A 13799-nucleotide genomic window follows, 5' to 3' on the forward strand; every position below is an offset into this window, starting at 1 on the left:
TGTCTCTGTGTCTGTCTTTCTGTCTCTGTGTCTGTTTGTCTCTGTGTCTGTTGGTTTCTGTGTCTGTTGGTCTCTGTGTCTTGTTTGTCTCTGTTTTCTGTCTGTCTCTGTGTCTGTCTTTCTGTCTCTGTGTCTGTTTGTCTCTGTTTTCTGTCTGTCTCTCTGTATCTGAAAAATTGCTGGGAATTTTGCAAAATTGCAAGCTCACGTAAATATTGTGGAAGTTTGCTTGAATTTGCATTAAATTCAAATTAAATTCGGCCTGATATGAGCATCGGCTTCCTTGACGGAAATATAAAATTAGAAACGCTGCATCCATTTTAGTCGCAGTAATATTGTTCATTTCACGCTCGGCCAAATGACGCCACGTTACGTCTCATAAGATAAATTAGGTTGAAAAGGGTTCAAACTGGTTCCGAGTATAAAGCTCACTTTTATTTTGCAGATCATAAATCCTTTCAGTGCGTTCACAAACAAAAGTCAACGGTAACGTAAACAGGAGTCTTCTTCTGATATAAAAATATATGTTTTTCTTTTTAGGGAAAAAGCAGCCAATCAGCTTCTTCTGAGTGCGTGAGGTCACGGGGTCAGAAGTCACCTGATCGGACCGGAGGGATCAGCTCAAAGAGTTCAGATTTAGTTTCCTCTCATGAAACATCAGCGATGGAAGGATCTGCTCCAGATGATGAGTCAGGTCCTCTCTCACCTACAGTCTGTCACCTCTTTCTGCCCAGCAGGGGCATGATGTCCAGGTCAAGGGTCAGGGGTCAGAGGTGAGGGCCCCTCGGGCATCGTGCACTTCCTGTTTCGGACCTGAATCACTTCCTTCCTCTCTTTCAGGAAGTTTCCAAAGGCGTCGCTCTCTTTGCTCTCCTCCGTGACTGAAAAACCAAGAGAAAACGTTCTGATTTTATTTCCCACAAAGTGCTGACTCAACTGGATTTTATTTTTTGTTTTAGAGTGCGTACGTGTGTTTTTTTACAGCGTGTATTTGTGTTTTTTTTAGTTTGGTATTTGTGTTTTTTAGTTTATATTTTTTTTACCAGGTATTTGTGTTTTTCTTTACTGTATATTTGTGTGTTTTTGCAGTTTGGTATTTGTGTTTGTTTTTTTTTAATTTAAATGTATTTGTGTGTTTTTTTACAGTGTGTATTTGTGTTTTTTTTTCTTCTCACCTTTGTGGTCGATGTCGTCCGTGTCGCTGTGTACCTCGTCCTCCTCAGCGTCGTCAGGGTTACCACGCATCATGATGAGGTCACTGGGCCCGGCGATGTCAGCTTCCTCTGCGGACAGGAAGTCACAGTGAACCCAATAATAAAAAAAAAAAAAGGCGGTATTAATAAACTTTAAGCGGTCAGTCGGTCGGTTGTTTTCTACCTGGGAACGCCGCGGTCGTCATGGTGACGGCTCCCAGGTCCTTCCTGAGCCGCTCCAGCTGCTGCTGCTGCTTCTGGCTCTGAGCGTCCTCCTGGAGGACAGGAAGTCAAACACGTGTGAGGACGCAGACACACGGAGGGACAAACAGAGGACACACACACACACACACACACACACTCACCAGCTGTTTACGGAGTCGTTCGTACTCGGGTCGATAATCCCTGAGGAAGCAGGAGGAAGAATCCGTTCAGGTTTATCGATACATCTTCAACAATAAAATATATAAGTGAACGTAGTTTCTCTGTCTCACCTCTCGTACTCTTTAGCGGCGTCCTCCACCTGAACAAACAGCTCGTCCAATCCGCTTCCTGTCACTGCGGACACGCCCACCACCTGCACGCGCAGAGAAACGCGTTCATGCTCAACCTTCCTCCGACCGAACAAACTTCATCGTACGAGAAAACACACATCTGACCACACAGCTGTGGACGAGGCCCCGCCCCCCGTCCCCTCCTCCTCGCACAGCACAGCTGTTAATAAATCAATAATAATCTGAAAAAAGAAAAACCTGCACCGACGCGGTCGAGTCGGGGGTCTGACGGTTCAGGTCGTGAATTACAAACTCGAGCGTTTAGACATTTTTAAACGGGAAATGCGTGATCAATTTCAAAGACGTCTCGACTCATGATTATTTACGCGTTTGTTTATTTACGTGCGGAGCAGCGATGTGAGATACGATCGTAAGTACGAACAGTCGCGACATGTCGTCAACAGAGATTCTCACTTTTCTCCCTTCGACGTTCGTCCAGTCAAAACAAAGTTTCTGTGAAGAAAAATTACAGAATTTTCTGCGAATACAAACCAGTAATTTAATACTCGTGACAAACGAACATCGATACAAATTTTTTATTTGTCTTTTTGCTTTCAGGATCTTTAAATCCAGTTCGAGTCATTTTCATTGTAATATTTTGTTTAATATTTGGAATTTTTAAAGTAAATTTAAACAACTAGCTTGTTTTCTCTAAAAAAAAAAAATTTAAAAAAAAAATCGTAATTGTGTCGACGTATTTTCATTCTAAATCAAAGAAAGTGAGATGAGATATAGATTTAGGTTGTTTTTTTCTCACCCTCAGGTTGGTGTAGAACTCGTCCAGCACCAGACTCATGGAGCGCGTCAGGTTGCTCACGTACGACGTTTCCTGGTTCAAAGCGTCCTGGAAGACCTCGAAGTCCTGCATCCACTCCACCGCGAAGCTGTGGTCGATGATGTCGGTCTGAGCCGACGACAGGAAGAGGGAGGAGTCAGCGGCAGGTCAAAGGTCAAACACAAAAACAACGAGAAGAAGAAGGTCGTCCTCACCTTGTTCATGACGACGATGAACGGCAGCTTGGTCTTGTAGAGAATACTGGAAGAAAGAAAAATGTAGTTAACGAAACGCTCGCTGATTGGATGAGTTTTCGTGATGTCATCGAGCATCGAGCTCACCGAGAAAATGACTTCAGTGCTTCACAGAGGCGGAGAAATAAATGAAAAATAAAATGTTAGGACTTAAAATGGCATTTTATGAAAAGAGAAAATAAAAGCAAAAAAAAACAAAAAACAGTTATGCATTTAATTGACTTGACAGTTTCAATCCTCTTTTGTTTCTACGAAGCTGCTTCACTTTGTTCGATCTTTTTTTTTTTTCCTTTTAATTTTGTCTTTAAATTTATTATATTTTTCTAGTCTTTAAATGTCTCATTTATCGGCCTGTCAATCATCTGTTAAGCTCTGCACCAAAATGTATGAAAACATAAAGTAGGAACTGGTTGTAATGCTTTACTCCCGTCAGAAGGGGGCGGTAATGCACCTAAAAAGCTGCCCGTCAGCCGCCATTAAATAACATGCTGCTTTCAGGGGTCCTGAGGTTTGTAAGTAAAACTATCCCAGTATGAACATGGGTATCGAATATTTCCAAGCAAATTTCAATCAATATTTTTAGCTTAAAATGCCCACCCCTACTTTGAATAAAGTTTTATTGATTGATTGATTGATTGATTTAGATTCTGGGAATAAAAAGCCAACACATTTTCTACGAACACCTGTGAAGATATCGTTATTAAAATCTGGCCTGATTTTTTCTGGCCAGAGTTTTTCTGGATCTTCTTCAGACAGAAATACTTGAAATTTTGCTTCTTCTTTTTTTTAATAAAGGTGGCATTCATAAAAAAAAAAAAAAAAAAACTATAAATGACCCGTTTATAATTTACAGTGACACATCATCTGCTCCGTTAGCTCCCCCTGCTGGACAAGTGAAGTCACTGCAGTCGACACAGGGCTGGATACAAAATCACATCTGAACATGAAATTAAAAGGTTCGAAAACATTTATTACACTTATTTATACGTCTACTGTTGATCGCCACGACGATGTCTTGTTTTATCTTGGTTGTTGTTTTTAACATCTGCTGAACTGATGAGTCACCAACTCAATTTTGATGTATTTTTTTTTTTTACAATGACAACAACCTGCTTTAAGTTTTCTTGCCGTTTACAGATCAATATATAAAATATATAGAACATCCGTCGCGACGTCGCCGTGAGCTCGGCGTGTTTACCTGCAGGCGTACAGCATGTTGGACATGAAGGTGACGGGGCTGACGCTGCGGGACGTGTCCATCACGTAGATCACCACGCAGGGGAAGGACGACGCCTGAAACACACACACACACACACACACACACACACACACACAGTATAAACTGACTGTTTGTGTTTACTGATTTATGAAACAAACAATAAACAACAACCCACCAGCGTCTCGGTGATGATGGTTCCAGACGCCGACCAGGTGAAAACCTCGATCTGACCCGGCGTGTCGATCAGCACGAACCTGCAACGACACACAAGGTCGTCGAAGCCGCCGCGTTTAAAAAAAAAGAAAAAAATAGAAAAAAAGATTCTATTTAACAGGCGACGACAAAAACTGGAGTTTTTTCTGGAGTTACTGACTGATGATTCTGCTGCTTCTTCTCGATGAACTTCATCACCTGAAGAAAAACAAAAACACGGTTAGGAGATAAAAGAGATTATTTGTGATCTGAACAGTAAAATATTTGCTGTTGTTTTGAAAAGCTAATTAAAACTCAGTTCGTCCCGTCTCAGACATCATGTAAAACATTGCATCATCATTGCAAAATCATGTAAAACTAATATTTAACTGATAATCGTAACAAAGGCGCAGCGGGGTTTTCAGAGTGGTGAACCTCTCCCCATCTTCACTGTTGAAATGACCTTTTTATACCCCAATCATGTTACTGATCTGTTGCCACGGTAACGTAATTAGTTGTGAGATGTTCCACCAGGTGTTTTTTTTGTGTGGGAAAATCTTTACACAACTTTTGTTGAAACCCGTCCCAACTGTTTTTTTTTAAAGATGCGTTTCTTCCATCAAATTCAAAATAAGCAGATATTTTTTATTAGTTTCAACATTTGTTTTGATGTCTTTGGTCTTTTTTCAATCAATTATGTGTTTACAGGATTTGCAAATTATCGCATTCTGTTTTTATTTACATTTTTACACAAAACTTCTTTTTAGGAATCGGGGGTTAGCGGCCCCTTCGAGAGTCACCTGATCGAAGCGAGTGGCGAACAGGTTGAGCGACGTGACGATGCCTCCGTTGGGTCCGAGGCCGTATTGCTTCATCACCTCCTTGTAGTTCACGGTGTCCCTGATGTCTGGAGGCGAGAAGACAAGATTAAAAAAAAACACGACGGCAGAAATCTTCCGTATGTAAAGTTTTCACTGTTTCAACTTTATCGAACGCCAAGAAATCATTGAGGGAGGCAAAGAAAAGTTTCCCCACTAAAAGACAAGAATGACTGCTAGATTAATATCAAGGTGATATTGTGTCTTTATTACGCAAGAGAAAAAAAAAAGTTTTAAAAGGAATTTTTTTGCAATGCAATCAAGTTTGTAAGTAAAAAATAAAATAAGAACCGAGAATAAAATTATTTGCACTGCAAACAAATTTGCTCTCAGTTTGGTTATGTTTTAGTCAGAATTAATGATGTGCGGGTCAGAGTCAATCGACCAATAGAAACTCCCGTCTCCAGCGTATGCCCCGCCCACTACGTCCAACTCAACTCCAGGTTTTTGACGTGAGCGCCTCGGTTTTCAATTTGCAGCCAAAAAAAAGTCTCATTTCAGAAGCGAAAATTCTTAATTCTGTGACCAAAACTAACAAAACTGTAAAGAGCAAATTTTATTCTCAGTATATATATATTTTTTTTTACTTACAAACTTGACTTTTGATTTCAGTGGAAGAAATTTGCTTTCAAAACAGTTTTTTTGCTTAAAGACACAAAAAATACCTTCATAGATTAAATAACTGCAGAAGGTTCAGAACATCTTAACAAGAAGAAATCCCCCAAAAAACTTCTTGTTTTATTGTTTAAAATAACTTTTTTTTAGGGGGTGTCAGGGGGGGGTTGTTTTTGGTAAAGATGACGTCACATTAATAAAATACAGAGATGACTTAAACTTAGTTTTAACAGGGTTTAAATTTAACGGCCACCTGTAGCTACATCACGGATTACTGTCAATATTTATCATCTATTTATTTACGTATCGATTACGTCACGTTTGTTTTTTAAGGACATTGACCGGGTTCCTCACCGATGTTGGCCGGGAACGGGACCTCGTGCACGGCGGGGTCCAGGTTGATGACGTAAGGAGGAGCTTTCTGAGAGTGAAGGTGAGCCGTCAGCCTCTGCGGGGGGGGGGGGGGGGGGGGGGGGGGCAACAGTGACGTCAAAAAAAACAGCGCGGCAGAGTCGTGACGTCAGGTAAAATAATTCGAGAAAGCTAACTCATGCTGTTAGCCGCCGTTAGCCACACTCGCTAACCGACAACACCGGAACTTACCTGTACAAAGGTGGTTTTCCCGGAGCCCGCCATGCCCAGCACGATCAGACACACGGGTTTTTCCGCGTCTGAAGCCCCGCTGTCTCCCCCCGCTGCTGAACTCTCCCGGTTCTCCGTTGAAACCGCCTCCGCACCGGAGCACTGCGCCGCTTCGGCCATGTTGCTTGGATGTTGTGGCAACCGGCTGCCGTGATGACGCGGTTACTGTCGTAAAAATAGAAAAAGAGGAGGGGCCAGTGGAGACGCAAACAGCAACACGTAAACAACACGAGAACAGTATTAAAATGGTATAAAAATAAATATAAACAACGAAGATTAAATATATAAGTATAGCAGTAAAATGAACCAAGCAAAACAACCAAGTTAAGAGATGATTTTAATTGACATTAAACATGTGAATACACATGTAATTTAAAATATAAATATTACATTACATTTCATTTATCTGACGCTTTTATCCAAAGCGACTTACAATAAGTGCATTCAACCATGAGGGTACAAATTCAGAACAACAACAATTAAGAAAGTAAAATTTTCTTCGAGATAGCCAATCTTCAAAGTGCTATAAGTAAGTGACATTTCAAGTGCTCCTATTCAAGGTAAAGTTGGTAAATACACATTTAAAATGTCGTCATATAATATTGTTCATCCAGCCAATCAACTAATCAAAAATTACGAACGAAAACAATCAATTGATGAGTCAGTCCAAATCAGAGCTGAGAAATATTTTCTCACAAAAATATGAGCCTCACTTAAAAAAAAAAATCTGCTAAAAAAACTAATATCAAAATTAAACACCTAAAGTGAGATTAAACTATCAGAATAAAAAGAAAAGAAATAAAATATAAAATAGGCATGAAAGCTTTGTGATCTGCTGAACTGTAAAAAAAAAAAAAAAAAAAAAAAAAAAATATCCGGTTTTCCATTACACTCCCTTCTTTTTGCGTTTAATGCTGACAAAACAAAGAAAACTGTAATATACGTATGAAAGAATGCGCTAGCGGCAGCCTGTTGCAGCAGCTCCTCCCCGAGTGTGTTGTTATTAGTATTTTTTAAGTCTTTCTCCTCTTCGGAGTTGTTGTTTTTCTTTCTCTCGTGTTAAGTTAACGGACCGTAATGGACCGTCATTTTTCCTCTTTTCTGGTTGGGAGCTCTGTTATTGTTTACTCTCGTGATCAGCTGATCGCGCTGAGTAGACCTCTACTGCTGCTGCCCGGAGCGAGGCCTGAGATCCCCGTTGAACTTCGGAGAAGACGGCGGGGTTGCAGAGCTGGAGCTAAGATGAAGGCGGAAAGGAGTAAATACAAACCATCGGTACCGGCGATCTTAATGGGGAACGTGAGGTCGTTGGCCTACAAGACGGACGAGCTCGGCGCTGGTAAAGACCCAGAGAGAGTACCGGGAGTGCAGCATTATGTGTTTCACTGAGACGTGGCTGCACTCACATCTCCCGGACCACAGCGCGGCCGTACCCGGCTTCAGGACTGTTCGGGCGGACGGAGACGTTGTGCAGAGCAGCAAGAAGAAAGGTGGAGGGATTGTAGTCTATGTGAACGAGAGGTGGTGTAATCCCGACCACGTGTGTGAAGGAACGTTTCTGTAGCCCGGACATTGAACTTCTAGCCGTGGGGATGCGCCCTTATTGTTTACTGAGGGAGTTCACGTCCACCATTGTTATCCTGTGTACATTCCTCCATCAGCTGACGTAGAGGCAGCAGTGGACACCATCCACTCCACTGTGGCTAAACTGCAGACTCAGCATCCCGGTGCATTTCTGTTAGTTACTGGAGACTTTAACCAGTCTGGATAAAGCTCTGCCAACTTTGCACCAGTATGTGAACTGCCCCACATGGAACAATAAAACTCTGGACTTACTGTATGCTAATGCCATGGATGCATACAGTACTACTGCCCCCCCCCCCCCTTGGTAGATCAGACCACAACCTGGTCCTGCTGACTCCCAGGTATGTCCCCCTGGTGCAGAGGCAACCTGTAACCACCAGGACTGTGAGGAGGTGGACACAGGAGGCTAACCCTAACCAGGGGGAACCTGGAGAGGAACAACCAGGGGGAACCTGGAGAGGTCCAATGAACTAAACTGTTTCTTCAACAGGTTTAGTTCACCACCCTCATCTGTCTCCTCCACACCTCACACCTCCCAAACACCTCTGCTGCCTCCCCCCCTCCCCCCTCTGCACCCCCTGGTGAACTGCATAGAGCCCTCAATCTCAAAGGGCTCTTCCTCCATTGACACCTTGACCCCCCCCCCCCACACACACACACACACACCCCTCTCTGTGACGACTGGCCAGGTTAGGAGACAGCTGGAGAGAATCCACCAGCGCAAGGCTGCAGGACCTGATGGTATCAGCCCCGTGGTCCTGAAGACCTGACGGCATCAGCCCCGGGGTCCTGAAGACCTGCGCCGTCCAGCTGGCTGAGGTCCTACAACACCTCTTCAACCTGAGCCTGAAGCAGGAGGAGGTCCCGGTGCTGTGGAAGACGTCCTGCCTGGTTCCAGTCCCCAAGAAGACGACTCCATCTGGCCTCAACGACTACCGACCGGTTGCCCTCACATCTCATGTGATGAAGGTGCTGGAGAGGCTGGTCTTGGCCCACCTCAGACCGCTGGTAAAATCTTCACTGGACTCTCTACAATTTGCGTACCAGCCTCATGTGGGAGTGGACGACGCCATCATCTACCTGCTGCAACAAGCTCAGTCTCACCTGGATGGAACCGGTGACTCTGTGAGAATCACTTTCTTTGATTTCTCCAGTGCATTCAACACCATCCAACCACTGCTACTGAGTGAGAAGCTGCGGGTGGTGGGGGTGGACACGTCCACCGTCTCCTGGATCACTGACTACCTGACAGGCAGACCACAGTTTGTCCGTCTGGGCAGTGTGCTGTCTGATACGGTGGTCAGTGGTATTGGAGCTCCTCAGGGAACTGTTCTGTCTCCCTTTCTGTTCACCTTGTACACAACTGACTTCCAGTACAACTCTGAGTCACGACATCTACAGAAGTTCTCTGATGACTCTGCAGTGGTCGGGTGTATAAGGGGATGGACGGGAGGACGAGTACAGGGCAGTAGTGGAGGACTTTGTGGAGTGGGCGGGAAGGAATCACCTCCTCCTGAACGTGGCCAAGACCAGAGAGATGGTGGTCGACTTCAGGAGGAAGACGACGGCTCCACAACCGCTGAGAGTTCTGGGAGAGGAGGTGGACATGAGGAGGTGGACATGGTGGAGGTGGACATGGTTGAGGAGTACAAGTACCTGGTGTCTCCATGACAACAGACTGAACTGGAAGACCAACATCAACGCTGTCTACAAGAAGGTGATGAGTCGACTCTTTTTCTTGAGGAAACTTCGATCCTTCAATGTGTGCAGCGAGATGTTGGAGATGTTCTACCATCTGTTGTGGCCAGTGCTTTGTACTTCTCTGTGGTCTGCTGGGGGAGCAGCATTGGAGCCGGAGACACCAACAGACTTAACAAACTGGTTAAGAAGGCCGGCTCCATCATCGGCTACAAACTAGATAGTCTGGAAAAGGTGGTGGAGAGGAGGACGCTGAACAAACTATTATCCATATTGGATAATCCTGTCCACCCTCTCCACCACCTGCTGCAGGGACAGAGGAGCACTTTCTCTAAAAGATTCCTCCAGCTCTGCTGTCACAAGGACAGATACAGGAGATCATTCCTGATACAGGAGATCATTCCTGATACAGGAGATCATTCATGCCCACCGCAATAAGACTTTACAATAACTCACCTCTGGCAAAATCCATCACAGTACAATAACACTGTTGACTGTGTTTCTTGGTTGCTTGTATATTATATATATAGATATATACTGTACTGTATGTATATATATACATATATATATATATATGTGTTGACTGTGTTTATTGGTTTGTTGTATATAATATATATAGATATATAATGTACTGTATATATACTGTATATACTGTGCATTTTATATTTTATATTTATATTTTTTACTGCTATTTTATTTTATTCTATTCTATTATTCTATTCTATTATTTTATTCTATTGTTTCTATTATTGCTTCTGTATGTATGCTGCTGTGGCGAAAAAATTTCCCCTCGGGGATTAATAAAGTACATACTTACCTACCTACCTTAATAACATTCAGTCTCCTCCTGGTTTCTTTAAATGTGTTTTACTCTCACTTGCTAGAATGTAATCATAAATAGAAATAAACACTGTTTGTAATCTGGATGATCAGAGTACTTCTTCCACCATTACATGCTATAAATGTCACCAGATAAAAAAAAAAATGGTGTTTTGTATTAGTGTTGCAATTTATCACATTATTATGTTCATTCGGCAAAATGAATCGTAACGTTATTATACAACATTGTTATGTTCACAATATATGATCTCGACTCATTATATGTATGGAGCACCTTTCAAAGTGCTTCACATTAGAACAACACACTAAAATAAAAGCAACAAATAAATAACAAAAGAACTGAAGATTAAATCAAATACAGGACTTAAAAAAACAACAACAATGTCTTAAGAATCAATAAACAAAATTCAAGAAAATAGAAGAAACACCAGGAATAAAAACAATAACAAAAAACGTTAAAAAAAACAAAACAAAAAAAACCACCATGACAATTATAATCAGCTGTATTATTCATGTATATATTAATATAGTGGAAATTATTCTGGGATGGACAATTCTGCAAAATTAGGTTATTTTGTTAGTTTGATTTAAACATTCTTGTTACTAATCCACACATTAAAAAAAAAAGACCTAAATATTCACAGGCACATTTATTTTTGGTATTTATTTTGTTGTTCTGTGTTTATCCGGTTGTTATTTTTAATCGCTTGCTTTTGCAATCGTGACACATTTATGAATCTCTGGCGTCCAGTTCAGGTTTTCTATATTTTGTGGCCGTAAGCCGACTTTGGATGTGTTTCTGTTCAGGACATGATTTTACATTATTTCTCCAGAGTTTCCTTCCACAGCAGCCCTCTGCTATTTGCTAGCGTGATGACGTCATCAGGAATGTGGCTCCCTCCTACTTTCCCTCTCAGGACTTTTTCTCTGTTTACACGGTTACCTCGGATCCACCAGAAAAAAGAGACCATGCATACCTCGATCTCCTGGCGGAGGAGCTGATAAAGAACCGGGGACACCACCCACCCCCTCCTCCCTCCTCCCTCCCCCCCCCCCCCCCTTCCCTGCCTGGATATAAAGCATTTGCAACCTGTTTTTAGAAACAGAGAAAGCTTTGACTGCAGCTTTCAGTTCCTTGTGTTGGACAATGACAGTCGAGTATCAACTGCCTTCGGGTCACACCTCCTATAAAATGCAATACAATTTATATATTTCACAAATGGATGTCAATATATATCAAACCAAAGTAAAAACAACCAACAACAGCTAAGGAGGTTAAATTAAATCACATTCAGACAAAAGTGCAACTAAATTTGTTTAAGTTTTCTTCTTTGGAGTTCATTTTTAAGTGCGTTCCAACTGGAGAGAATTTAGCAAATGGACATTCATGTATATAAATCATTTTATCGCGATTATTACGTTGTTTAACAAGAAATTCAATTTTTTTTTGTCCTTCAAAAGTTAATTATTAGACTCCCAGGAGAGCAGCTTCCTCTGGTAGTCAGGAAGTAAAGGTTACAGGAAGTGGGTTTTTCCCACAGTTTCATCATCACTCTGTAATGAAGGTATGTACAGTGTAAAAAAGTAAAAGCAGGGTTTCCTGACTCACACTGTTTCCTGGTGTGGAAGCTGACCAGCTATCTTTTTTTATTTAAATACATATTTTATGCACCGCTAACCAAGAGTGAGCTGGGGGGCGGAGCCAGCGGTGAATCGCTCCTCCCCCCCGTAGTATTGATTTTTTTTGAAGCCCTGATCATCCTTCAGTCTTCTTCACAAGTTGCACACAACACAAAACAAAAATAATAACTTGCATATTGACTGCGAGGTAAAATTCAGGGCAAATAAAAGTCTCGTAATCGCAGCTCGTAAAGGTTCAAATGTGCCGAGTCCACAAGAAGCAAAAACCGACATTTCGTTGGTCTTTTAGCGAATGAATTAAACTGAAACAATAAACGTGAGCTATTTGCTCTCACATACAGAATAATTAACTTTTAATTTAATTGAAAAATAAGAATTTAACCAGCGAGTCATTTTGCCACGCCCACTCGCGAAAACCACCAAAATACGTAATTTTTCTCCGGAGGAGTGACGCGTATGCCAACTTTTCATGAGTTTTTTGAGTATTTTAAGAGAAGAATAATAAGGCACAATAAAGAGAAATGAATTCCTTGAATTACCACTCGGTGCTCGGGCCCTAATTAACTATTAACCGCAGCGTTTACTCGGGAGTCCTTTGAACTTTACCGAACAACCCAACTGACTCCGCATCACAGTTACCTGATTGGTTCACGCTGCGGCTCATTCCTCCAAGTGCTTCTTGGCACAAGCGCCAGTCAAACATTGGTGGAGTGATGCAATATCACAGCAGTCTCCTCCCCCCCCCCCCCCCTCGGTATAAAGGTTTGTATCCTGGATTTAGACGCAGAACCGGCCGATGAGCTTTCACCTTGCTGACTCGCCGTTCTGCAACAAGTCACTCATTTGTGGTGCAATCCAGGCGACGCTCAGAACAGGAAACATGCCGCATGTAGTTTTTAAAACGCAAATTCAGCAGAAAAAAAATCACTTCTATCTCAAAGTGGCTTCGTGCACTTACTTTTATTTATTGTAGTGTTGATGAAAAAACAACCTAAAAAGAAGGCGCGAGTCTTCACTGTGTCTCCACATACCATCTGATTTCTTTTGTTTTATCTGCTAAACAAGCAACAAGGAAATACGTTAGCTTCATCCCGGAAATGAGAGGAAAGAAAAAGGGAATTGCCAGACTCTTGTTTCGCTTATGTTGGATCGCTGATATCCTCGCTCCTATTGTCAAAGTGGACAAAAGCTGGACTCCCAGCTCACTGTGATATTTACAAAGAAGCCGTGACTTCCTATAACGGAGCAATACGTCTGTCAAGAACAGATTACTGTTCTAAGATTATTACAGAGGATGCTGGAAACTCAAGAATATTGTTCTCCACTATTGAGCAGCTACTCAACACTAGCTCCGCCCCCTGCAGGTTTCAGCATCACCATGTGAAGAACTGGTACTGTTCTTCAGAGACGAAGCCACTTCAATCAGAGCCGGTGTTGCTGCTGATGTTAACACGGATGAACTACAGAAGTCTTCTAACGTAGATGTAACCATGGAAACATTCACCTCCATCACATGAACTGAGCTTTGTAAGACTCACTGGGTGTAACTCCTCCCCTTCCTGTGTTGACCCGATGCCAACAGCGTTTTTTTAAGCAGATATTCAACAGCATTTCCAGTCACGTCCTCCAGATTATAAACACCTCACTTCAAACAGGCATTTTCTCAGATGCCTCCAAAACAGCTGTTGTAAAACCGTCACTGAAGAAACCCGAC

At 42.2% G+C, this 13799-nt stretch overlaps 1 protein-coding gene across 1 annotated transcript; it reads right to left on the reverse strand.

Moving 5' to 3' along the window:
• Positions 1-413: 413 nt before the first annotated feature.
• gpn1 (GPN-loop GTPase 1) lies at positions 414-6470 on the reverse strand. The gene is made up of 13 exons (XM_069175188.1): positions 6284-6470; positions 6035-6128; positions 4988-5094; positions 4369-4406; positions 4171-4249; positions 3975-4069; positions 2738-2783; positions 2505-2651; positions 1688-1770; positions 1559-1598; positions 1378-1468; positions 1176-1283; positions 414-881 (listed from the first exon to the last, which is right to left on the reverse strand). Exons 1-13 carry the CDS (start codon positions 6440-6442, stop codon positions 754-756), a joined length of 1215 nt encoding a protein of 404 aa, XP_069031289.1. The 5' UTR covers positions 6443-6470; the 3' UTR covers positions 414-753.
• Between the last annotated feature and the right edge of the window lie 7329 nt (positions 6471-13799).

Source organism: Embiotoca jacksoni, unplaced genomic scaffold, assembly GCF_022577435.1.
Source record: "Embiotoca jacksoni isolate LCO1_2020_lvr unplaced genomic scaffold, fEmbJac1.0.p SCAF_64, whole genome shotgun sequence".
In the NCBI taxonomy this organism is placed as follows: Eukaryota; Metazoa; Chordata; class Actinopteri; family Embiotocidae; genus Embiotoca; species Embiotoca jacksoni.